This window comes from Neolamprologus multifasciatus, chromosome 7, assembly GCF_963576455.1.
Source record: "Neolamprologus multifasciatus chromosome 7, fNeoMul1.2, whole genome shotgun sequence".
In the NCBI taxonomy this organism is placed as follows: domain Eukaryota; kingdom Metazoa; phylum Chordata; class Actinopteri; order Cichliformes; family Cichlidae; genus Neolamprologus; species Neolamprologus multifasciatus.
In genome coordinates, this window is record NC_140445.1 from 41,434,614 (window position 1) to 41,462,202 (window position 27,589).

A 27,589-nucleotide genomic window follows, 5' to 3' on the forward strand; every position below is an offset into this window, starting at 1 on the left:
CAATGTTAACATTTCATCTGTTGATTATAAGTTCTTGTGTGTAAGCAGGTTTAGTGTAGTTTCTTCCACGTGTGTGTCGCTTGGGGGCAGTGTTCAAATAATGCAGCAGAGAAACAACCATGGAGGCTCCTCTCATCCTCATCGTTTGTGTATATGACGCACACACCACAACTTCCGGAGGGAAATAACCGTTAGGAGGGTCATGCTTATACACAAATCTTTTCTGGCAAGAATTTTGTGTTTTTGTTGTTTCCTTTATCTTTTCGGAGTTCTCTCTTTGTTACGAGAAAATATTGTTTGGTTTCTTTAAGTACCCCATGAACAGGGCAAACGAATTTTATTTGATTAATTTATTGATATTATTGGCTAAATTTCATATACATAAGAACGCAAAACCATCCTTTCGGTGCTTTTTAAATGAAACCAAACAATATGTTAAAACCATACAACATTCTCAAAATCAAAAAGCTGTCAAAACCATAAACTTATGTTCCCTGTTCAATATCATGTTATTCTTTAATAGACTGTGTCTATTTTGTTTTTTTATATGAACCCCCTGACATTGTGTTTGCTATTTTGTGCTTTGTCAATAAAACGTATTCAAAAAAAAAATAAAATAAAAATAACCGTTAGGAGGATGGTTTGAAGCCGCGTAGGAAAACAGTTTTTGGTTTTAAAACAGGCACAATGACAAAGGCGTGTTTATCATTTACACTGGAAGCACAAGTGTGTCATGTGGTCTGACATGAGCGATTAAACACTGCAACCCCTGATGCGCCAACTCCAAAAATTCTAAAGGAGAAATATCTTAAAACCTCAGTTAACTTTCACACAATTATTTCTCACATTTATCGTAACGCTGCTAATTAGGTCTCGGTGATACTAGAAGTTTTGTGCAAAATGTGGTGCTGGTTTTCAAAGCAAAGCCCAAGAGAACAGGAAAATGGATGCGATTACCACCATTTAATATACATCAGTATATTAAACCGACTCGAGTTTCCACTGACACCTTTAATCTAACAGAAAATGGTTTGTGCCTTTGACAGTCTAGAAATATGCACAACTGAACAGAGCAGTGAATGTGAACCATTACCTGTAAACCTCTCATTTCATCTCCAATCCTGGTACAGAAAACCAAGTCACAAAACCATCTTCCTTAGGAACCACGTTTCAACTAATTTGGTGAGAGCAAAGTAAGGGGTTAAAGCAAAGAAGAGAAGGCAAGTTGAAATCTGTTTTTTACCATCATATTATCTGCAGCTCCTTATTCTAAGTCAGGTGGTTACACAGCAGTTTAGGTTGTCCAGGTGTCCAAGAGAAAGAACAGAGCTGGAAACTAGCATGGCAAGTCCACTTTAAAATCCTACAAGTATTGGTGATTGGTGCATTTAGTGCGCAATACAAAAGTCAAACCTGTGTGGACACATTCTGCAGTAATAGTGCCAATCACGATAAGCCAGTGTTTGTTTTTGCCCAGGGCACCAACGGTTGGTAAATAAAAAAACAAACAAACAAACAAAAAAAGTTAGACACTTATAATGTTAAGAACCCTCCCAAAAACAAAACATACACCTCAGGATCCAGCTGCCACCTCTAAAACTGGAAACCAAAATAAATCAAACCCTTTTCCAAATAATGCTTTATGAATGTGGTTTTAAAGTGAAGAACGATTCCCAACAAAACATTGATGAACAAGAATGAAGTCAATGAAAATAGAAATAAAAATGTTTCAAAGTTGGGTGCTTTACTCAAGCTGGACCTCCTGCTCTGCAGGAATAACTTACACATGAACACATACCAGACGCTAAAACACTGCAGAGCGTCTGATGTGATAACTGTAAAAGTAATCCTTATCATTTTATCTTAAAAACTTGCAGGTAAAAAGTAAAATGTCACCATTCATATTACAAAGTAATCTAGCAGGAATGTTTGCTTTCATTGATTAGACTGGCTGACACAGTACATCATTTGAAGTCACCATTAAATTTTTTTTGCCCAAACTTTCTACATCAGTACCTCCACCACACCCACTGTACGGTCTAAACAGTGTCACCTGTTGGCACACAGTCATTGGCTGAAACAATTTCACCTGATTGTCACATGTAAGCCCATGAGGGTGGACACAAGACAATCTTGCAAAAGGTAATGCAGAAAACACACAGCTTCCACATGATGTATGAGGCATGCAAAGTGCTGTCCCTAGTACACATTAGAAATTATGTATTGCACTCAATGGGAAATCACAAACTCAAACCCTTTTATAGAGTATGTGCGCTTGAGCTGAACAATACAGATATTGACTTTGAGGGAAAAAAAAATGATATTTTGAAAACTAACACTTTCTTACCTATAGAGGAAACCTCCAGAACCAAGCCTTGCCAGTCAATGTCTTTCTAATGCCGAGATGGTGGGACTACACACAGTAGCTCCATCTGCTCGCCCTCTACAGCTGACAGAGTTACGGACTGTAGTGGTGAGATTGTGTAGCTGTTTGGGCCTACCCCATGTGGCAGCTGTGTGTTTTGGCAAAATGTATTTATTTATTTTTTAAAATAAATTTATCCTCTACTTCTGTGTATAGTTTGGCAATTAAATGCCTTTCAATTTTACTACAGTAGCAGTCTGAATTGACAGTTCTGCACACTGGAGATGAATTTTCAACTTGGAACGACATTTTTTAAAAATATAATGAAATCTAAAGGGAGACCCAGCAAACTGAAAACCAGTTGTCTGAAGAGCACTTGCGATAAAAACAAAAAACGAACATATTCTTAATGCATTTATAGCTAGTTTAGGTTGTGGTGACAAACATATCCTCTTTAGCCTTCCAGCTGCGAGGTAAGAACCTAGTTAGCATGAAAGCAGCCAGTAAGAAAGAGACAGTGTTGGTATCCCTCTATGGTCATTTTTTTCCCCTTTTTGTTACTACAATCTCAACTCCATAATAAATTAGAAAGAAACATACCAAAACAGCTCATCAAATGTTATTCAATGCAGAAGATCACAAGAGAAAAATCATTTGCAATTAGCTGCAACAAAAATAAAACTGTTTCAATTGGTCAGAGCAGCTCTGCTCAGAGACAGATCAACGGTGGGGGAGAAATTTTAAATATAGCTCTAACTTGAAGTGTCAGCCTGTTATGCAGCCAATAACAACAACATGGTGATTGGTTGGATCATGAATCAGCTATTCCTCTCTGTGGTAATTCAACTTATGCTTCTGTATACATTTTCCTTTTATAAAATATTTTATTCATACAATCATTTCCTTAACCATCGCAACATTACTATTTAATTTTGGGAGTCAGGATATCAGTCACACATCACCTCCTAAGTACAATAGTATATAAACAAATGCAGAAAAAAAATTATTCCGTATCCATTTGAGTGTCTCTCATTTTACTTCTTAGTCCATCTTGTGTCTGTACACCTGTCTGCCCATTTGTCTTTCAGTGATGAGACGATGGGAGTATTGCTGGTCCTGATGGGGCATGTGGTTGGAACAGCTGTGAGCAGCAGCCTCTGCTGGCTGACCAGGAGAAAGGCTCTGCATGGCAGAACAGGCTGGCCATTGGCAGGCATTAAGTGACTCTCATGCTGGCCCGTTTACAGCTGGCTCAGAGGACACAGAACTTCTGTCGAGCCTAGAAAAGAGGAATGAGATATAGATATGGAACCTTTTGAAGACAGAAGGAAATATCACTGCATAAATGAAGACTATGAAGAGACTGATTATATTCTAATGAAATTCAAACTTGAATCACACTCTTTGTCAAAATGCAAGCTATTAAATTCCAAGACTTGGTGAAGCTTAAAACAGCGCAAATAATGTATAAAGTAAGAAATAAATTGCTTCCAAAAGAAATCTGTAAATTGTTCATAGAAAGAGAAGGTGGGTATAACTTAAGAGGGAAATGGAATTTAAAAATACAAAGTGCTAGAACAACTTTAAGAACGATGTCTATCTCAATTGCAGGAGTTAAATTATGGAACAGTCTAACAGAAGAAATAAAAGACAGTAAAAACATAAAACAGTTTAAAGTAAAATATAAAAACCTGATTTTAAATAAGTATAATAATGAAGAAAACGGGGTTAACCCAGGACGGTAATGTTGCTGGTAATGGTGTTGTGGTTCTTTTTTGGGGTTTTTTTTGTTTGGTTTTGGTTGTTTGGTTTTCCATAACTTGTGTATCTGCAAATATACACCGTCTGTATTTTTCATATGTAAGAAACTATACTGTGGTGGGGCTTGCTAATTTCTTGTTTTTGATTTATGTATGTTTTGTTTTGCTTTACTTTTGTTTCATATGTTGTTTGTTTAATTTAAGACTAAAAAATTTTTTAAAGGAATGAGAGGTAAAACTTGAGGGGGTAGGGATAAATAAGTAAATACTTCTACCTACTCCTTTTCAAACAAATAATGGAATAATATTTTGTAATGATTGTGAAGGCTCATGTTTGAAATGTTTGAAATAAAAATGAACTGAACTGAACTGAACAGTCAAGACTTACTTGGCCTCCTCTGTGGGGGACATTTCTTCCAGAGGACCATTGGGCAGCTCCACAATGGGCCGACATTTCTCACTACTTGCCAGGACACGAATAAGGAGAGAAACACAATATATTCAGTTTACAATACCAGAACATGAGAAATGGTTTAGAAAAGGCTGTAATGGAAATCAGCTCAAGATAATTTGTATCTTGCAGCAAGATAGTTTTGTTTTGTCATTTATCAATTCCTACACCTATAATTTCTTAAAAATAAATAAATTCCAGTCAATAGTAGGGATGGGTATCGAAAACCGGTTCTTGTTGAGAACCGGTTCCCACTGTTTCAATTCCTTGGAATCGTTTGCCATTTTTGCAAACGATTCCCTTATCGATTCCAGTCGCCCCGAATGACGTCACCACGTTGCGGAGCGTCATTTACCTGGCAGGAAACATGGCGCGTAAGCGGCTCAAACGCTAAAAAGTTTGGTTATACTTTACGAGAACGGATGACAACAGGGCAACTTGCAATACTTGCGAAGTAGAGATTTCATTTAAGGGAGGAAACACTACGAATATGCAAAAGCATTTGCTCACAAAACACGCGATAACCTTAAATGAATGTCGTGTTTTTAATTCCGCTCCGGACTCGTGAATCTCAACCCAGCAGCAGCGGTAACGTTTGCACGTCCTCTCCCGTTAATACAGCAGGTAAATAATCAACTAACAGTGCATATTATGTTAGCGCGATCTGCCTTATTACAAAACCTGCCATTACTGTGCATTTAGATGACCATGATGAGAGAGACAGACAGAGTCTGGCTGGCTCAGATGCTGGCAGTTCTTGCTACAGTCTACCGGTAGCGTCTCCTTTCAGGCCAGGATAGACGAAGTTTGTGGTAAAAGGTTTGCACCCATTTGCCACAGCAGATGCCCCCGATTTTCGGTAAGTGAATGTGTTTAATTGTAGGCAGGGACATTACTGGATATTCTTGTGTAATTGCTACAGAAGAATATTTATTTTATTATTTTACATTCACAATTTTTTTTCCTGGGGACCCTGTGACACCCCATTGAAGAGCCATAGGTTGGATCTGTTAAGATCTCACTGTTGGGTTTGTAAGGCCATGTTACTCCTAAATTTCTATCTTGTTCAAAGAGAAGATATAAAACAAAGATCTAAGCTAATTGACCTTAGTGTTCTCCTTTTTTTAAAAAAAAATAATCGATAAGAGAATCGATAAAGAATCGAATCGTTAAACAGAATCGAAAATGGAATCGGAATCGTGAAAATCTTATCAATACCCATCCCTAGTCAATAGAGCAACTGACCAAGCTCTGATTGGCCAGGAGTTATACTGAACTTATTTCCTGGGTGCGATGCTCAACTCGACTTAAGAGGTTTAGTCACACGAGTAGATCACTCAGTCAGGATTTCTCCTCCAAACCCCGACTATCTCTAACTGTTGGCATAGAGCCCAAAGGAGCTGTCTGCCATGCAGTTTTAATACCTCATTCACTGAGCTGATGTAAAGCAGACTTTGAAGGTAATCTGGAACTATTCCTAGACTTTAAATGACCTGCTTTCTGGATAAGGTCTAATCCAATTGAAAAGGGAAGGAATAAAGTTGTTTACTTTGTTGTTAGGCTAACTATTTTTTAATCATAAGCAATTTACTAATTTTTAAATCACATCTTTTATTTTCCAGGCTCATATTTAACCAAAATGGAAAGGCCTGCAATTATTCACACAGCACAGAGAAACATGGGGCACTGACATAGCTGCTAGATGCATCTGGATGGCGATATAACAGAAATGACGAATGTGATGATTCATTACTATTAATGCACTTGAAGTTATGAAGAAACATAATCTGACTATCAGATTCTGCAAGCACATCTATAGTAGCAATGAATACTGCAAAGTCCTGCACATTTCAGGGACAAATGTGTGACGGACGACCGCTGAACACTGCAGAGCACGTGCTGACTCTGGCTTTTTATAAGACAGACAAAAACAAACTTAAGTGGTGACTGTGAGACTGTGTGTGCTATATCTGACCCAGTTTTAGGACAGCAGGCTGTGGCTGAGCTGTTGATGCCTGCTCTCTCTGACTCCACATACTCCACTACTGAGTACTTCTCTGAAGAAGCAATCTTCTCTTCCTCACTGGAACACACAAGTACACAGCATATGCATTAATACATGAATCCCTTCTAATTAGTCACTTTTTCCACAGAAACACACCAACCATTACAACAGTGAGATGTCAACAGTGAAGCATGCTGAACTGACTGACAGAAAGAACAGTAAAACAAAGGATGGTCATGTCGAAATGGAACACCTCTGATGTCTATGTAGGAAAAGCATCAAAATGTACAGCAAATGGAGAAAGTCAACAGATTGGATTGTTTAGCTATGATAGTCTTTACTTTGTTGCTAGCAAGCAAACAGTAAACAGGCCTAGAGACTGATTAGACCAAAATTGTTTGTACCAGCCGTCAGTCTTGCTTTGTCTCAGAGAACCACCAATCATCTTGATGAGGCCTCAATCAAACTAAAAACACTCACAAACATCCAAATCTATTCAAACATTTAAAAAGGTGCTATATAACAAATGTTTATGGTCTCCTGTTAAAAATCTGCAGTCAGTTACATGTTTAAAAACAGAATTTTACAATTTCACAAAAACATTCAAACTCATATAGTCATGCTTGTGTAAATGTAATTTTAGTCAAGTACCAAAAAAAAGAAAATGTTACTTTCTGGTATTTAAAGTACAGAAAAAGAAAACTAACTGCAACTTTATGAATTGTATTTACACAGGATTTCTACGTCTGAATATTTTGTCAATTATAATTCTGAAAGTTTTAAGATATTTTAATTAATAGCAGTCCTTTGTACATGTTGTTTTGAAATCTGATTCAATTAGCAGCACATTAAAGCACAAATCTTTCTATTTGAACCTACCTCAGTTATTGTTATATTTAGAATGGTTGTATTTAGGGCTGTGCGATATGACCAAAATCTCATATACCGATATAAGACATTTATTGTCCTGACAACGATATAAATCACAAAAATGTAACATTTTATGTAAATTCAGTGAATCTCTGGCAACTCAACTTGCGGGAAGTGTTTCCAGCTGGGCGCCCTTTACCTGGAGTCCAGTGTTTTAACCGATGCATGAAACTATAAATTTTTAGACATAAGTTGTAACGGCCGCCGTTTTCTTTCGAAGTTTGAGTCGAAGGTTTATTTTTTAGCACCTGACGGCTCTTTTTTGCTTCTCATCCGTAAACTCTCTGCATACCCTTTCACGTGATTCAGTTTATTTTGAAAAGTCTCAACAGGATCAAACAAGCGGACAGCGGAGCCACTCGATGGTTTTACCGTCGTTGTTGCTAACAACAACAACACATAAAAACAGGCGCTTGTCCGTCCGTAGTGTGGTTATATTAAATGTAAGAGAAAGAGAGAACTTTAAGAAATTAATATAGCCACTACAGTGACAATCAAAACGATGAAAAAAATATTGCTGTAAACAGTTTATTTTACGACACCACAAAACAAACGATAGCGTAAAATGAAACGATAGACGTTTTTATATTGTCATCCGATATATATCGTTATATCGAACAGCCCTAGTTGTATTACAGCCAATATCAAATTTTTTTTATTATGTGAAGAGTGAGCTGTGACGTGTACATGTTTTTATTCCGTATTAAAGTAGTTTTTCAGTCAGAATACAATCACCACATTTTGCTTTTGTATTTTAGCTCATCAGTAATGATCAAAAGTAGTAATGTTTTTCTCTCTAATAAGTCACAATCGCAGGATGGACACACTGTCTATTTGCCAAAGCCAAAAAAAGAAGGCAGCTATGGGAAAAGCACACCAATGAAACAAGCATATGGAGAAATATATTTAGAAAGCTGTATGTAACCAATAAAAATCCAACTGAGGCCACTTCAGAGAACTGGTTTCTACTTTGGGCCAATTTCATCTGGAAGATTTCAGCCAAGAATGAGATTGTGTTGCAGTGTTAGAATAAGAGTAATCTGAATAAGATCAAGGCAAAATTAAAAAGGAAAAAAAAAAAAAACTGCAGTTAAAAAAAAGAAAGAAAAAAAAAGAAGAAAAACACACCTTTGATAAAAACACATGCAGAATGGAGATAATGAAATAAACAAACAAGGAGTTGAAACCAAAGAAGATCAAAATTCCGAAAGAAAAGTTGGTGGTTGACGTGACAACAAGACTACATCACGGCTGCAGGCTGATCTCTGATTGGCTGTACATACCGATAAGATTTCAACACTCTGAAGAAGACCACACCCACAACGCACAGCAAGAGAGAGAGGGGAAGCTCAGATTGTAAGTGTCGCTCAGTTCATTACACTGCTGTTATCAACTCAGACAGACAGACAATATGATGCAGCATCAACAAAGGGACGGAAGGACAGAGGACAACCAACTTTAAAACCTGACTGTTCAGGAAACAAGGATTTCACCATGAAAGGGACTTTTTATGAGGCACTTTTCAAGCTTGTAGGACAGAAAAGCGGCTTTCAAAACTTGGTATCCCCAGTTTGTATAAGGCAAGACCTCAGTTACTTTGGATTTTTGAACATCAAATGGCTATCAAGGAGCAAAACACAAACAAACTAGTGTTCAAATATCAACCCCAACCCCCCCAAAATCCTATTTTCTGCTGTCCACATTATCATGTCACATTACACTAACCCATGACAGGGTACACAAATTAAATGTCACAGGATCTATAGTGGTTGTATCTAAAGTCTCAAAACACCAATAGTGTAAAGAACTTATGTTAGCTACAGTCACTACAGTCTAGACAGTGGAAGAAAGAACAGTCAGTATTAAAAACTGAATCAGTTTATAGGCCCCTTTCTTTATGGCAGTGCAATGGACCAGGTCAAGTAGGAATCATTTATCAGATCAGCCTCTGATTCTCATTGAGGCACAGATAACTAAACTGGGATTGTATTCATAAATACATAAGTTAATTCATAAATAAGTAAATTCTTAAAGTGATAACAATTTTTAAGAATTTACACTGACTACAGCCTAGTTAAGATGAGTTATTCACAAAGCAGGACTACCTCAGTAGCTTAAGAGTTTTTCTTCTGGCATGAAGCTACAATGAGCCAGCCCCCCCTCCCATAAGACACACCAGTTAAAACCAGCCAACCCATGCCTATAATCACAGAATTCCAACTGGCACTGGCACCACTCTCATCACCATAAGTCTGAAGCGTAATTCTTTTGTGTGTAGGTGATTCTCGAACCTCTTGAAAACGGCGGTCTCAGTCTTGGCATCAACAGTGAGACTGACTGTTTCTTTCATGGAGCCATTGATGACCGTTTCTGTGATGCTGCGGTGCTCAGAGCTAGATGCTTCCTCCTCTGCCTTAGAGCTCCCACAATCACTAGGTGCAGAGGCAGCTGGAGAAGCCACACTCGTGCCCAACCAGCCATCACAGTCTGAGGGATGTTAAGAAATGTGACATTAGGTGTCAGGTCTAATCAAATCAACGTCAATTAGACTGTTTTACCATCAACAGCTACCCCAACATGGGTTACATTCACCCCTAATATAAGAAAGATATAAGAAATATAAGAAACATCATCAAGTTCAGGAAATTCTGGATACTTCCCTTGTCAGATACTCAAGGACATGCATTTGTGCATATCTCACCTTCAGACTGCATGGGTGCGTTAACCCCTAAAGGGTCAATTGTTTCTATACTGGTTTCCATAGCAACAGGAGAGTTGCATCTCAGGGGGTCTTTGGGGCTGAAAGATAAATATAAATTTATAAAGCACTTTAAAGTTTCAACACTATCTTAAACACAAATTATTTATTGCAGAAACTGCAACACTGCAGACAGAAAAACAGACCCACAGTAAGTCAGGACATCTTACCTGACAGGAGTGAAGTTGGAGAAATCAGCCCAGCCAGTTTCTGAGTTTGAGTTAGCTGCAGGAGAGGAGCTCCATGCTGTATCAGGGGAGGTGGAGGGAGAGGATGGAGCTGGGTTGCTGGGGTTGGAGTTTGAAGCTGTGGATGTACCCGTGTCCATGGGGATATCATCAAAATTTGCCGTCCACACTGGGCCTAAACAAACAAACAAAAACAACAAAAACAACCCCAAATAATTACGTTTTAATTCACGCATAAACTGAAAATAACTCCAATTAATTATTGTGCTTACACAATGCAATGCCTACATAGTGAGGGGTTTAAAAAAAAAAGTAAAATACTGCCAAAATATTTTTACTGGCACAGTGTTTTTTAAAATAAATAAAAAATAAATAAAAATCATAATTTATTGCTTATTGCGTAATTTATTGTTGATATTATTCAAATATGCTTTAGTATGTGAAAAAATGACAAATGGTCATAAAAACACGCCAGTTGGAAGCGGCCATTGTGGAGAAAATGAAAGCAACCGTTACTGATTCTTCTGGGTTGATCTAAAGGAGTTGATTTGATTATTCAGTCGAACTGGGAGGGGTTAAAACTCAGCTGACAGCAATCTACTGACCAGCAGTGAGATTTTACAATCTATAACTTTAAATTAATCCTAGTTTAATCTTGATCCTAAAATCAAGTTGAGGCAAAAAATAAAATAAATACAAACTCTTGTGACAATTTGTCATTAGGCTACCACTCTGTACTTGAGTCTTACATGTGGTCGTCTCAAAACCACTAACCCGTGTCAACTTCCATTCTGTCATCGTTGCTGGGGTTGGAAGCTTCAAACTGATCCCTCTTCACGTCCTCCTCCTCTGAGTCTGTGCTCTCCTCGCTGTCTGTGCTGCCTGAACTCCTGTGATGGACAGATCAAGTATTAGAATAAAGATCTGAGCTGTCCTCTTTATACTGTGAGTGAGATTAAAAAATAAATAGATAAATAAATAAATAACAGAATATACAATTCAGCAGGAATTGATATCAGGGTTTTATTGATACAGCTTAAATAAACAGGCTGCTCTGGTGGCATTTTGTAAAACAATTTATCTGTATTAAATGCTCCTACATGGAACTTACAATTCACATAAATACATCCTTTTTTTGTATTTTTGCATAATAAGTATGTAATGCTGGCCTTGTTGACCACTAAAATATGTATTCAGAGCCATACGACCTTCACCTTTCTCATTTCCCTCATCTTTCCATTGTGAATGAATTTGTGTGTGATTTACAACTAACACTGACAAACCTATAGATGTTTCTTGTCTAAGTACCGATGACATTATTCATATGTTGATTATAAATATTATAATGGTTATTATTACCATTGTATTAAAAATACTGAAGTAACACAAGCTGATACTACAAACATTTTTTGATGACTACAGCAATGGTGATACAACTACCACTTTTCTAAAGCAGTCACACAAAAAGCAAAAACCTCTAAACACAACAAATTATACTTAAACAAGACTAAAAAGAGTTTTACAAATAGCTTCTGATGTTGATGTTAATAAAAATGAATCACTATAAGATCACTATAAGATCAAATACAGTGTCCATATATACATGAGAAAACCTGCTATATCATTCCTACCACTTGAATGTTTTAGCTGTTGGCACACTGGTGGCACATGGTTCACATCCGTACCAGCTTGCTCTCACAGCACTACAACTATGCCCATGTTTGACTTGATAGTCCTGTTTAATGCTATCAAATAAAAGCAACCCCGTCCCCTTAATGAAAACATTAAGTAATAAATAATTTAAAAACAAGTGGAAAGATAGTATAATGACGCCATTAAGGTAATAACCAAAGGTTAATTCAGTATGAGATTGCAAAAAAAAAAGTTCAGTTTCTTGGTGCATGCGTGTCTGACTGACCTGGGGCGTCTCTGTGCCTCTGGTGCAAAGGTGACATCTTTTTCATCCCAGATATCGTCTTCATCTGAACCAGCATCTTCAAACTGCTGGATTTTCTCCTTACAGCGTGCCTCAAACAAAGCAATATTTGCCTGGAGAAAATTTACACACATGTCAAAATTAGAGCGTCATCGGTTGTGCTTAAAGCACATGCACATACAAAGTAAAGTCTTACAGAACAAAACCCTAGGCTGTGAAGCATTCACTTAGAAAGCAGGCCTCAGGCATCTTTCACAGCATTATGCTGTCATTTCTTTTCCTGAAGCATACCTAGAGGCTTGTTTGAAGTATGAAAAAAATTACTTCAAGGTTTGTATTCTACAGCAGTTTTATTTTCTCACTTTCTTGTCATCTGCTTCCAAATTAATATCAACATCAGGATATGCACAACATGCCTTTAAAAATATTTTAACTAATTCCAGGAGTTTTACTCTCAACATTATGAATTTTAGATTAATAATCAAAGTACTTACACTTTCATTTGTATTCAGTGAAAAATTGATGTCTGATATTCTATCAAAGGGAATACTGCAAGGTTAAAGAGAACAGAGTTTTATTGAATTAGATTTGTTAGGCATCCACATACAGACAAGCAACAAATTAAAGGAAAAACCCCAGATTCCCTCCTACAATGGGGGAATCTTTTGGCCGTTATGTTGTGGGAGACATTTTAGTTGTAGAGTGATCTTTTTTTAACCAATGATGAAGCACTCCCAATGATGCAAGTTGTTGTCGAGATGTTAATGCTCCCATCCATAGGGAAAGAATGGCTTTAATAAGTATGACTGATGTGACTCAAACACCATGACCTTTAGTTGCCAGATTCAAAAGCCAGCTGAACTTTTGGCGTCATCAAAACGAGGGATATCATTTGTGCTGCTTAACCACTGTGTAGAATTTCATAGACTTGGACACTTGGACAAACAATGCCAAGTCACACTGCTGGCACAACACCTTATCAAGACACTTGTTTTTCCTTTAACCCGTCTCCAAATGACCCCACACAGACAAATTCTAGGACATAGCAAAAGTTTGTTTAATATTTCAGGCAGCCAGTACAAAATAAACACCTTTTAATCACCACCTTATTCTTTATGTCCCCGTTCCATGTTTTAAACTGATCAAGCTAAGAAAAGCTACATTTCCAGGTAGAGGAAACAATGCAGACAAGGAACCCAACATTGTTAGTCTCTACTTTGATATTCTGATGTAGTCACATAAGATTTTGCTGAAAATTTACCATCCACTAAGCAATCATTTTTTGCCCAAGCATGTTTTTTTTTTATTTATTTATTGTTAGCCTAGTTCTAACAAAGATGAAAATACAATAAATATAAAACTCATCATGCATATTGCAGTTGGATATACACTATTGAAACAACTAATAATGAAGAAATTATCGATGTTTTTCACCTGTGTGACCACTTATAATAACTTGCCAACATCTGCCCTGTATACAATGCACTGTTCTTTTACAGCAAAGAAGCAGAGGTTTTATGCTGTGTACATCTCTACAGGAAAGTCAAGTCCTCTCTTTTTTTAGGCTACATCAGGTATGTTCCAGGCATCATGATGGCACAGGAGGCACACCACTTTAGACACTTTAGATTAGCTAGAGCAGAAGCATTATCAGGTACATCAGTTAAAGACCTCAGTGAATAACAGCTTTATTTTCTAAAAGAGATCTTGCCAAATTTTCATTACATATAAATCACTAACATTAAATAATATTATGCTTAACAGAATTTGTAGCGGTCATATCTGTGGTCAATGTGCATTTTCAGCCTTTCTGGGAAACATTCAATCACTGAGGTAGGTTTGTCAATGCTATGGGTCCATTGTATTTATGCATGAGTCTTATGTTTCTAACAAGCATGGTTTTCGACAGGTGTTCATATAGCTACCTACTCAGAGCAGATCTTTTCTTCCTAAGCGCTTTACTGATGCCATTTTTTTTTTTTTTTAAATTAAAGCGGAAGAAAAGAAAGTAAAAAGAAAACTTATTCTTGTAACTTTTAGTTACAAGAATAACTTTAGGTCACCAGAAGCCTAAGATTATGTAAGAAAGCTGTACTTCACTGATCCACTCCCAGGCATTTTGAAAAACAAGCGACATAAAAGGCAAAACCACAAGCGTGCCCATTCCAGCTCACCCTAAGAAAGACAGAAAAGAGGCAGCCCACGACAGCAGAAAAAGGTGGATATCAATTCTTCTTTGAGCCAATTTTTGCCTTTGACGTGATCATTGTACCAGGCTAATGATAAAGAATAAAATGGTGTCGCTGGTGATGACATTTCTTTCTATATAAAAACTACAATCTAAATTACTCAGAAAAAAAAAAAAAAAAAAAACTTTATGCTTTTTGAATTGAGTTTAGGCCTAGAATGGAAATCCTTCACAAGCCAATGAATGACTCAAAATTAAGAAATTAAATTGAAGAACTTTATTTTAAAAGTCATATGCAAATATTCTATAACTGAATTAATTAACAGTGAAAAAAATGACCCACCAGCTTGTAGTGTAGTGTGCTGTACCTTTTGTGTTACATGGTAATACTTAAATAGCAAATGTAGGAAAAGTACTCACTCCACAACATCGTCCTGATCAGCAAACTCTTCGTCATTGAAGCCGAACTGCTCAATAAAATTGGACGTCATTTGTTGCATCTGATAATCAGAAAAGGCCTGGCAAAACCCAGGACCAACGATAATGATATACTCTTGGCTCTACACCAAAAAATGTCATTACTTGCAGTACAAAGAACATGTATACACATACTATATTCACACACACATAACATACATTAGATAGATGTTTAAAGTACATTAATTTTTGAATTTTCTACTGCTACACTGATGACAGAGTTATTGTGCAGGACCCATGGACACAGAGTACCCACTGAAATCAACAGCTGGCCAAGTCAAGGGGGAAGAAGAAGAAAAAAAACCCCCAAAACAAATAAAGTAACCTGATGCACTTTGGAGGACTTCAATTTCTCTTGTGAAGCATGAAGTGGACAAAATTTAAAAATAAGTTGACATGTATGTACTGCACATTTAAATTTCTGAGGGTTTTTCCCCCCCCCAAACATCAAAAACACTTTTGACAATAACTTTTAATATACAGAATATTTTGATTTGGCCGCCTAGGCAGAAAGGTTACCTCTACATGAGCTGGGTTTATGTGCCCATGGGTCTGCTTTGTGTGCCTTCATTCATTTGCATCTGTGTTTAAATCTTACTTGTTGAAGAGACGAGTCTTGGTGAAAACCACTCTCTTTAAAGTCCACCTCATCATCACTGGAAGAATGGATGTGGTGTGTATTTACCTGAGAAAACATGACATTTAATACAAAAGGATCTCCTGCTTATGGAGTGCCAAGAGTGCCAAAATTAAATAACAATCGTTAAACTATAATTTCTGCTTACATTAAAATTAGAAGTACACTTTTATTAAAAACATAATTATTTCACCATTTTATCATCTCATGGTTCCTGTGCTACAGTGCGTCATGAAATACTGAAACTGCCACAGCAGGTTGTCAACAGACCCCAACATCTGACCTCGCCTTTGACTGGAGGATAAACATTGGATAGAATTTACTTAAGTGCTATATACAGGTGATGCTTGGTTCATTTCATTTGTTCCCAGGGAAATCAGTCTGGCTGATATTAAAGTTCAACTTCATAATAGTTTTACTGACGCTTAATGTCTTGCTGGACAGTATATTTTAAACTGAATCATTGGCTCATCTTTTCCTTGTGTGTCCTAGCAGTTTATTTTCAATTAAAATTTACATTAAAAACATTTTAATGCTATGCCGAAACACTTTAGCTGTTAAATGGTTCAGCATGAAAGCAAACCAGAAAGTGTTACTAGTTTTCATGTCTGTGTTGTTACTCACCAAGTCAACAGTGTTTCTTTTGTTTGTGTCAGCCAGCTGTCCAGAAATAAAAGATTCCCATTTTTCTCGATCCTCTGCAGGGAGCTCTGTCACAGACATAAAATTTATATAGACACACACACACTACATCAAAATAAAGAGCACAGCTATCAAAATTACTGGCAGAAGACGGTGCTACCCCGTAAGCCCCTTTACAGCGAAGTAGTAAAAAAATGTTATTCTCAAATTATGGGTAAGCACATCTCTCACTTTATTTTCAGTTATGATTTTAGTGTCCAATAATTATAAAACCCAGATAATAAACAAAACATTCATGCTGCAAATTCTATTCCACAGTTTCTTGTGTTTTAAAGCCAGCTCTTCTCTTTCCCCTCACATGGAAGTGCTTTTTGTCCTTCCTAAAATACGAGTGTATTCAACAACCTATCGATGATAAACCTACTCTTTACAGGAAAGTAACAACACATGATGGTGCTAGATGAGCACTCAAAGAAATGTAATTCCTCACCAGAGATGAGCTGTTGTATTTGCGGCCCATTAGGGCCTTTGTCGCAGTTATGAACTATAGAGTTGGCTATTCTGGTCAGGTGACCCATGTAGCCTCGTCGCCGCCCACCTTCTGCCCTAAAACAAGGTTCAATAGTAGTATTAGCATATTTCATAGGGTGCTAGCGCCATGACCAATAAAACACAAGCATTATGCTTTTAGTGCAAACAAGAATACTTACTGTTCTTTCTCATTGGAGCTCCAGGCATCAATGATTCTCTGTATAAATTGGCACTTTTGAAACAGCTGGTGGAGAAAAATACAAGATACTAAATACACCAAAGAAATATCTGACAGACAGCTCACGTGACGTATAGTTAACTTCCAAGTCTGTTGCTCGTATAGGCCTGTATAAACAGGTTCAATCTTACATGTTTGATGAGGATGCTTTCCTTCACGTGTTCTGCCTCTGTGTCTGGTTGGATGTCTATGGGGGCAGGAGGCATAGCCAGTATCATGGCTGTGCAGATTTCCACCTGAATGTGGAGGAAGTTGTTCCAGATGTATTTGAAATACATATCCTGTTGAGTAAAACAAAAACAAGTACAAAATGAGACACATTAGTAAACTGACTGACAGTTTAAAACAAGGGGGAACCACAAACAAAAGTTTTTAAGGTTTTTTTTTGCTGACATAGCTGACACAAGCTATGAAGGAAAAAATCTGTCATGTCTCCTCACAGGCTGAGATCTTATATCAGGATCATGGTGGACATATAGGCTCCCTGTGCATTGCCACTATACATGACAAGTGATAGCTTAAATCTGGCCATCCAGTTAAGAATGGTATAAGTATTTTTTTTATTATTAAAACAAAAAACAAAACAAAAAACACGGAAGACTGAAAAGCGATGTGTTGTGTGTCGTGCATTATGAATGATGCAGGCCGTTTGAAAATTCAGGCCAACCACATGCTAAAAAATAAAATCCAAAACAACAAAAAGTTAAATCATCCATTTTCTTCTTCTTATCTGGGTTTGGGCAGCGGGGAAGTCCAGACGGCTCTCTTATCAGCCACCTTATCTGGGGAAACGTCAAGGTGTTCCCAGGCCAGCCATTACGATATATTCTCTCCAGCAGCTCCCGGCACTACTCCAGGGTTCCTCCCAGTAGGACATGCCTGGTCTGAACACCTTATGCAGGAGGTGCCTGCCACAGCAAATTCCATCCCCCCACCCGCCGAATGTGGAGGAGACCCTCTCGAATGACTAAATTCCTCACCCTATTGCTAAGGGAAAGCATATCCACCCCTTGGAGAAAGGAAATTTGTATACCCAACCTAATTTTTTTCCCCCCCCATTAAAAGAAGTAACAATAATAGTGTTTATAAAAGTCCAAGATTAATGGATTTGTGGCGTTTCTCACCAACAATGCTCCATCTGGTGGCAGATGGCTGCATAACATCGGGATGCAACAATTTACTGGGATTGGACATTGACTTGAATGGTGTGGAAGTTTGCAGTGAGACTTCCAGACAATCAATGCAATGACTACAATCATTGCATTGATTGTAGTCTCCGCCCCCACACCACACACCCTAAAAAGAAGATAGTACTTACTAGTATAACTCCGAGTGTGTTGAGGTTAATTAGTTCTGTATTGATGCTGTGTGTGTTGCTCTGCAACAGACTGGCGACCAGTCTGACCACATTGAGCCTGGTGTTGCCCACTGGAGGGTCCAGAACCCCCCATGTTGTCTTCATCATATTCTTCTGATGGTGGAAAGCAAAGTGTTTATCTTAACTACAAATATATCTATATCTATCTATCTATCATATATATATATATATATATATATATGTATATATATATATATCAACCTACAATCTGCAAAGAGAGCAATAGTCACAGCTGTAAATAGTCTTTACCATTGGAGGTTCCAGTAGCAGCTGGTGAAAATCTTTGAGTCTGGGTCTCACAGCCTCAAGGATGCTGTGGTTCACTGAGAATGATGGATGAGACATCCCTGGGGGGCACTCCATATGACCCTCAAACCTACAACACATGTCCAGTCACATGAACTAGTGCAAAAAAGAAAACAAAACAATGTTGCCTTGCCAGTACAGTTTGGACCATGATTCAGACTGGGACTATATGATTTAAGGATCCAAATAGGAGAAGTAAACTTTGTATACTGCAATAAAAACAGAAAGAATGTTTGCAGTATTTAGTTCCCCATTTCAAGAGGTATTGTGTTGCTTAAAAATTGTTTAAAAATGTATTTATTTATTTTAAAATCTCCACCCATGTCAAATTAAAAATATCAACTGGCAGATGAAAGGACAAGACATACGCTGGTCTCCTCGTCTCAAACAATGTGAGCAGGATCTGGATAACGCTGACAATTGCAGACTCGTTCTTTTCCTTGTCAAAGATATTAGAGAGCAGCTGCTCTACTGTCTCCTGCCTGAAGAGGAAGATAACAGACACTTAAATGAGGAAAAGCAGGTTTTTTTGCATGGCAGAAAATGACAATGAAATCGAACAAAAACAAAGATAGACACAAGAGAATGAATTAAAGTTTGATCTGGTTGATCGTTATCAAAATTCACACCAATTATCTTATATCTGAGTTCAAAGGTTACATCAGAGTAAAACAAGAGCACTCAGAGCGTAACTCCCCAAAAGGACGAGGGCTATACTAAATGACACTTTTATTACAATACATTTCCTCTTATTGGGTCACTGCAATGCCATAGAGTGTTGTACTGAAAAGATAAAAAGTGTGTTGTACAGCTCTTTGCATGACCTTTCATATGATTGGGGGGGGGGGGGGGGGGGGGGGTTGTTTTGTTTTTTTACAGCATCAACTTTGACTTTGGGCACTAACAATGAAGATCAAGGTCTAATACTTAGCCAACCCAGGTACTCATGTCCCCCAAGGACTAGGATATTGTTGTGAAGTTTGAACACTATCCATAAAAATTACTGGCTCATATAAAGTTTTCACTGATATATTAACATTTGCTGTGACCCTGACCCAATTTCACCAAAATTAAATCAGCTCGAGCTGTTTTTGGTATCATCGCACACAACTGAAAATGAGATTTCGGAAACCAGACTGCTAACAAACAGGAAGACAAACAAACAAACTGAACAACGACGTACTCATAGATGGTTTTATTCTGTACAATACTGACAAGTTCTCGTAAAGAAGCAAATACATACTTTTCAAGTGTGGCCAGAAGTGGATCAGGTTCTGAAGAGCCCTGCACCTGGAACATCTGGTCTCTGCTCAGTCTAATGATCTCACAGAGTGACTGTGATGCATTGGAGTGTCTCTGTTTTCAAGAAGAAAAAATAAATAAATAAAACACTGCTAACCAGCTTAAAAATAATTTAAAAAAAACCCTCCAGTCTTGTATTTCCCTCCTGCTAGCTGTCCAGGAGGCTATTTGTCGCAGCCCTCGATCAGTGAGCCAACTCTCCAATGAGGCTCTCATCCCACAGTCAAATAGAATGACTGAAAGTGCAGGGAAGAAAATCCCATCGGGAGAAACCCCCACCCCAACCCCGCCTCTCACTGAGGGCACATAGGTACAGAGCCCAGCACCCCTCCAGGTGACTTTCTGCACTTTATATAGTATTGTTTAATATTGGTAAATATTACATCTGAATGTCTTCAATGATTAAATAAATACCAGTATACTCCCTGACGAATACCCTGGTGAATACCGGAAGTACAGAGCAAAATATGTAAGAAACTCACATCTTCATCTTGAGAAGGTTGTATCATCTCCACCAGTCTCTGAATTACTTTCTCCTCATTCAGCCACTAATAGAAACAAAGAACTTTGTCAGGAAATCATAAAATTGTATTATTAAATAAAAAGGCTTCACAACGTTTCACCCTTTGCTGTCCACTTCATTCCTTAACATCAACTCAGAACTGTTAATAAACTATACCAGATGGCAATATAATTTAATGTGGACTGTAATATTCTAGTGTAAACTGCCTGAGAGGATATCATTTTTAGCAAAGGAGGGGAAGCATTTTGTTGTTACCCACATTGAGAACATCTTGTCGTAGCTGCTGTGGTTCGATGCAGGTGAGCATCCTGAGCAGCAAGTCCATGATCGCAGAGGTCCCGATGTGTTTTATCATCAAGTCTACAAAGTCTTCCTGCTTCCTCAGAAAATCAACTATCTTTAAATAAAAACAAGACAAGGTTTTGTCATACCGATTTAAACAGACTTTGTTACACCTATAAGTAGCATAGCATTTTATCCTCTCAGTATTTTTACATGTTGGCATCATTGGTGAAAATAAATAAATAAATAAAAATCCTACCTGTTCAGGCTTGCGTCCTATAAGAATAGAAAGAACTTTGGAGAAGAAGCTGGCCAGGAGGGGGTTGAGGGGCGGCTCATTTTGGAGGAAACTGTACAATTTCATCAGCAGTTTTTCATCTTCTCCTAGTCTGTCATTGATCTGGCTAACATCTGATGTAAGCAGCTCACATGATATGTTGGGATACCTGAGGGGTTAAAAAAAGAAAAAAGAAAAAAAAAGTCCCTTTTAGAGTTTTTCCAATAGTTACAGCACTGCTCATTACAAAGCAGATAAATATTTAAATGCAGGAAATTCTAGAGGTATGAGTTCTTCTCAAAGTTATATCCAACCAGGTATCAAGAGTTTCAATTTAGTTGCTTCATTTCACCAGTTTATTTTGAGAAAACACTAAATTACAGCAGCACTGCCACCATCGGTTCTGTAAGTAGTGTAACAGGAATTTTCTACAAACCTCAGTTATACTGGTACACCAGACAGAATCAAACTTATTTTCTTTTTTCTTCAGATTTCCATATTTCAAAAAACTATTTGAACAACAGATCAAAACAAGTGTAGATAATTCTCCTGTGAATTCATATAGCTCAAGTGGGAGCCATATGTCCAAGTACTTCCATAGTATTTAAAGCAATGAGTGATTTTAAAGCAGACTACTGGATGTGAAGCTTTCCCAACTGGATTTTCCCACATATTCAGAAGTTTGGGGAAAAGCTCCCAAATCTCAGTTTGACCAATTTCTTCTGGCCTTGTGAACAAACTTGCTAACATTTCAACTTTTGTGGACATGTCAGCAGTTTGCTAGACACTGGAGTTACGCAACTTTGATTTAGCACCACAGATAAGTTTACAGAAAAACTGCATTCTGTAGGTTAAATGTTCCTGATGTCAACATACATCTTTGTCAAACTGTAAAATAACCATTTCCTTACTTGTATTTAACCTTTTCCTCAACATCAGTACTGGGTTCCTGTGTGATAAAGGTAACCAGGTCCTCCATACACTGTGGTCTCAGCAGGAAGTCCACAAGTTTGTGATTCTGGGCCTTGCACTCCTGCAGGACATCATCCTCATCCATTACCTCTGTAAGCGTCACATCCTCCTTCTCCAGCAGTGTGTCAATGTGGGATGTGGTGTGGAGGTCAAATTTCCAAAACATGTTGGTTCTTTAATACACACATATATGGAAAAAAAGGACACAAATACGTTAAAACAGATTATGGGCAAAAGTGAGTCATTAAAATGAGCACAAAAATGAAACATTATCAATCGAGATTCATCTAAGGGGCAATGATTTACTAAGGGATCACTCAACAATCGAGTAACAGTTCTTATTTCAGCTCACCTGTGAGTATGTTGGAGTCCTCACAGCAAAGCTCAGGTTAAAAAGAGGTTTGTTCTAGTCTTTGGGAGTTGTGGCCCATTCCAGGCTGACCAGACGGATGGGCAAGCAGGCAGATAGTGGTAACGGACACACTCACAAAAAGCGCACATACAGCAGTTCAACACGAACACACCTGTGGGAGAAAGACAGAAGCAGATGGACATATATTAGGGCTGTGCGATATGACCAAAGTCTCATATCCCGATATAAGACATTTATCGTCCCGACAACGATATACATATTGCAAAAATTTTACATTTTATGTAAATTCTGTGAATCTCGGGCAACTCGACTTGAGTGAACCGTTTTCAGCTGGGCGTCGTGTACGTGGAGTCCAGTGTTACATAAGTTGAAACAGCCACAGTTTTCTTTGTGAGTATTTATTACACGGCGTGCTGCGGGGAAAAGCCTGTTCTAAGGTTTATTTTTTAGCACCTGACTGCTCTTTCTAGCTTCTCATCTGTAAACACTCTGCATACTACTTCACGTGATTCAGTTTATTTTGAAAAATCTCAACAGGATCTTCAGCTTTATTCCAAAAGGTTTATGTGGAAAATAAACAAGCGGATGGAGGAGTCACGTGATGGTCGTCGTTGTTGCTAACGACAACGCATAAAAACAGTCGCTTGTCTGTCTGTAGTGTGGTTATACTAAATATAAAAGAAAGAGAGAACTTTAAGAAATTCTACAGGGACCATCAAAACGATGAAAAATATTGCAGTAAACAGCTTATTTTGCAACATCACGAAACAAGCGATAATGTAATATGAAATGATAGATGTTTTCATATCATATCAGTAGCCCACCTAAGGCCCAAGATGACTCCCAGCTGAGGCTAACCAGCTGGCATTAAACACCAATAAAAAGAAACCTACAATAACTTACATGCATTTAGAAATCTCACACATACAAAGAGCTCAAAGAGTGACCTTTCTTTAAAGAACAAAAAGGCACAAATTCTCAATTATTACTATTTTAACCGTTCATCTAAAAAATAAAATAAAATAAAACTCCCCAGTCTCTTTCTCATCACCAACTGGGTATGAAGACTTGCATCTAGGCTAACATGACTCTACTACTTCATCTGTGCCTCATAATTAGAACTAGGCAATAAAACCAATTAATTATCGTGCAAAAACGTTTTAATAGCAATATAAAACATGATCATTATAAAGGTGACAGCTCATTCAATCCATGTTTTGACAGACAATATGAAAAGCCAATGACAATGCCTGAAGTGCTGCTATTGGCTTTTAAGCCATCTTTCAGTCCACTTCTCTTCAATGCTAGACCCCTGACTTAATGATATGATTATGCTGTCTGATTAAATCCCTGTGAAAATTTGTTAAAATCTTAGCTTTTCTGTGATTTCATCTATATTCACATAATTTGAAGTTACATTAAACTAAAGCTTCTTGTTAGCAACTATTCTGAATATTTGTTGTTGACACTCTTGAGATGTGTGCCAGTTCGGTACATTACTGTAGAGAGATATTAATCCATTCCCATTCAAGGCTCGCAAAATTTCAAAATCTCTGGTAGCCCTTCGGGCAGGCATTCTTCAGTTTTTGGTAGCCCAAAATAAATTTAAGTAGCCCGAATAAAAAAAGAAATTTTTTTTACGTTTTGTTTCCTTTACAATATTATACATTAAAGTATAATATTGTAACGGAAACAAAAATTTATCAAAAAAATTGTTAAAATACAAATCACAACAACTGTATAACAATTAAAACCATCAACTCAAATACTTGGTTCTAATTGAACAGAAATTTCTATGAACTTGTAAGAACTGTGTAGAACATGAATTAGTCTGTGTCAGATCCTGAATCTGAAATTTTCACTGAAGTCACGGGTAAGAAGTAAGTGGAACCAAGATCTAGGCCATTTGCTTTTTGAAGTTTGCAAAGACTGCTAAATTCTGCCAATGGTAGTTCACTCTTTGCAATATAGCACGCTGTTCTAAACAGCTTTTTCAGGAGTTCTTGTTGTGCTTGGTTTATTTGTAGTATGTTTTTTTGCAATTGGTGTTTGTTCTGGGAAAGATATTGCAGACTGGGCAATAATGCATTTCTCATGGGTTCTGATGGGGTCTTTCTTAAAATGACTGGTCCCAGTAACAAAGGCGCTTGTCGACTCAGAAATCAAATGAAACTCACAACACACCTGGCAGAACATCATGTTATTTAGCTCGTCATATTCCAGCCACAGAAATTCTTTTGTCCATGAAACCAAAAAAGCTGCGCTTTCTTTTTGCCTCATAGTCTGATTTGTCCAACATCTTCTCACTCCCAAAGCCTAACATTTTAGGCTAGGTGACAAATCGTCAACATATTACGTTTTCGGCTACCCACCACGTTCCTAAATGACGACCTCGGAAAAATGAGGAAATATGAGAACCGTATGGACTCAATTTACACATGTTCGCTCTTTTCCTTCAAATAGCTTAGAAACACGCTATTTAACATCATTAAAGTCCTGTTTAAGGTGAGGAAAAAGGTTATGGTTAGGGCTAGGGATAAGCTTATGGTTAGGGCTGGAATACAGGGCTGGAACATCTATTACCGCGGGAGCGTCATTGCACTGGATTTCAGCCATAACCCGCCGCGTACCATAAGAACGCCGAAAGTCTCCTTTCGCGTTCCTCAGGAATGCCACGGGACGTGACAAAACGTCGCCATGTTACGCCTCGGGAGTGAGAACGGGCTCGATTTGTCATATCTTTTCCGTTTTGTGATCGGCTTTTCTTTGGCTGCCCCTTCTTCACCCTGACCTGTCTTATTTGGCTCTGCAGAACTAAAATACCAGCGTAAATCCTGCTGCTTTTACACACGTACTTACATAATGATCAGCGATTCTTTGCGCACTCAACCTCTCACATGTTTAAGCTTGCTGCAAGAGATTTCACTTGTCGCGTTTGAATAGTAAGCTAATGAGTGATAAGACGATGTCAGAGGAATTGGTGCGCAATTAATCGTCACTCACCAATCAGTGCTGCCGCTCTCTATACACCGTTTGCGCGATCGCAAAATGAAAATGAAAGCAAAAAGCAAGCGCAAATTCAAACGCGATTTCAATATGTCACATATTGACAGTGGCTCATCGATGCCAATGACATAATTACTCAGCTACATTGGCGAAAGAATGCAAAAGCACTGACATATATTTTCCTATGATAGCCCGACGGGCAGGGCTGAGTTAGATTTTGGTAGCCCGACTGGAAAAATCGCTAGCCCCGGGACGTCGGGCTAGCGATTTTGCGAGCCCTGCCATTTCTTTTTATTTTGCTTTCAAGAAGGTATACCTTTTAATTTTTAAACCAACTTTGAGCAGTACTTCTCCAGATAAATCGCTTAGCAAAGACCTGATTTAAATTGTATGCATCTTTAAACACTTTGTGATTAGCAGTCTCTCATCATTTGACCTATTCATTAATTTCCCACCTAAAAGGTCTTCTAATTACCTGTTCTGTACCACAGACGACCTATAATCACAAGCTCACCCACTGTACAAAGCACCTTCCTACTTATATTCAGAACAGTGACTTGTTACCAAGAGACTGTAGCAACTGCGTGTAATAAACATACAGGATACCGGCTGCTGTGACTCCCCAAACTACTTTGACAAATTAAGTGCGGCTAGACATCTGGATGGCGATTATATTTCTGCTATTATGAATTTTGTGTTAACTCAGCAATGTAACTGACACAAAAACTGCACTACATTCACACTATAAAACGCCTATATTTTGCTAAAACGATCACTCCCAAAAACAGCTGAACACACGCCATAGAGCGAAAATAATAAAAATACCGTAGGCACATAAACATTACGAGCCCGTAATAAAATCAATCTAAATACCAACTCTACCTACATTTCAGGCCTGTGTAGTGCAACTATACACATGCAATAAGATATCACATTTTAGCTGGGTGGTAATACATAGTATTCACCCAGAATCACCTGGTTCATCTGGGCTTGACTATGTGTTCCGAACCAACAGACTGAGCAGTTTAAAAAAAAAACTATTATTTCCTTAAGTATGGGTAAAGGCAGTCATTTAACGCAATCGTTATTAGCTGTATTTAATTTCAGCTAACCAACCTTCGAAGGCAAAGTTAACGGTTAGCTTTAATTTCGGCTAAAAACGAATCAAAACAGCAGCCTTTTTAATTCACGTCATTACCAGTTCGTTTACATCCTAAGGCCCAAACCTATCTACCACTAACGGTGCAGGCGTTAAAGACAACACACCGGTACAAGGAACGTCACTAGCTATTGTTAGCTAACCCCGTACTATCGAACTCAACCAGTTACCCTAATATATGTCACATATGAGGGTAATATTAACTGGCTGACAGGTTTGACAATAAAATCAAAATGTGATTCCGAGGTACCTTAAAACACTAATGTGCCATGTTAACGTTAGCCTCCTCTTAGCTTGAAAAACCACAGCCTGACAGCGCAGTGATAAGATGGCCAAGTATGCTCTTTGCTAGCCAGCTAACGTTAGCCGGCTATCTAAAGACTGCTGGCTAATCGTCTCTTCAGCACCAAGTATATGAGCTTGCAATTGTACCTACCAATAGACAAGTGTAAACACCGACTCTCCAGCATGTAGCTTATCTTAACATTAGCCTCGGACCTTAGCGATACTAAGACAGAGCTAAGATGAAATTTTGGCAAGGAAAATAAAGCGTTTAAAACTGTTTCTAACAGGCGCGAAAATGTAGATCTTCGGAGAGCACTTTTCAAGATGGCGGTTCCGTCAACTTCATCGACCCCTTCCCCCACTCCAGCTGCAATGTTTGTCAATCAAACGATTTCCGCAAAACTATTGGTTGCGAATCCTGTCGCTCAAACAAGGTCGTAAGCTTTTATTGGACAAGGTGCGTGTCTCGTCAAGACGTCATTTACACAGAGTATATGTATACTGTCCCGGAAGAACGGGGTTTATACTGTTTATCAAATTTTAAGCAAAACAGTTACACTCATGTGGTAACACAACAAATTGAAGGTTTAATGTAGTGTAATTCATCTACTTGACAACTG

At 38.0% G+C, this 27,589-nt stretch overlaps 1 protein-coding gene and 1 long non-coding RNA gene across 10 annotated transcripts in view; one reads left to right on the forward strand and one right to left on the reverse strand.

The window, feature by feature from the left end:
- The window catches only part of LOC146514938 (uncharacterized), a 170,211-nt gene extending 161,577 nt beyond the window's left edge, over window positions 1-8,634 (forward strand). Inside the window, exon 2 of the long non-coding RNA XR_014875207.1 lies at window positions 7,744-8,634. This is a non-coding gene — a long non-coding RNA (uncharacterized LOC146514938). The remainder of the gene's footprint in view (window positions 1-7,743) is intronic.
- On the reverse strand, window positions 949-27,340 carry ppp6r3 (protein phosphatase 6, regulatory subunit 3). 9 transcript variants are annotated; one of them, XM_085167426.1, is made up of 26 exons: window positions 27,121-27,340; window positions 22,499-22,670; window positions 22,086-22,319; window positions 21,157-21,343; window positions 20,875-21,012; window positions 20,575-20,640; window positions 20,034-20,146; window positions 19,159-19,272; window positions 18,734-18,860; window positions 18,425-18,577; window positions 17,238-17,387; window positions 17,048-17,112; window positions 16,828-16,943; window positions 16,320-16,405; window positions 15,657-15,743; window positions 15,002-15,048; window positions 12,888-12,942; window positions 12,376-12,506; window positions 11,232-11,347; window positions 10,440-10,632; window positions 10,213-10,310; window positions 9,803-9,998; window positions 8,795-8,812; window positions 6,552-6,659; window positions 4,514-4,588; window positions 949-3,644 (listed from the first exon to the last, which is right to left on the reverse strand). In XM_085167426.1, exons 3-26 carry the CDS (start codon window positions 22,310-22,312, stop codon window positions 3,593-3,595), a joined length of 2,718 nt encoding a protein of 905 aa, XP_085023552.1. In that variant the 5' UTR covers window positions 22,313-22,319; window positions 22,499-22,670; window positions 27,121-27,340; the 3' UTR covers window positions 949-3,592. The 9 variants fall into 9 exon arrangements, with proteins under 9 accessions (XP_085023552.1, XP_085023547.1, XP_085023544.1 ...); XM_085167421.1 differs by having other exon boundaries at window positions 4,514-4,585; window positions 15,002-15,099; XM_085167418.1 differs by having other exon boundaries at window positions 15,002-15,099.
- Between the last annotated feature and the right edge of the window lie 249 nt (window positions 27,341-27,589).

Coding starts and splice junctions, on each gene's coding strand:
- ppp6r3 (XM_085167418.1), bottom strand. CDS start 22,312: ATGTTTTGGAAATTTGACCTCCACACCACATCCCACATTGACACACTG. Junction 12,507..12,887: donor CACTGAATACAAATGAAAGT/GTAAGTACTTTG, acceptor AATTTTCTCCAG/GCAAATATTGCTTTGTTTGA. Junction 3,645..4,513: donor TCCCCCACAGAGGAGGCCAA/GTAAGTCTTGAC, acceptor CCTCTTTTCTAG/GCTCGACAGAAGTTCTGTGT.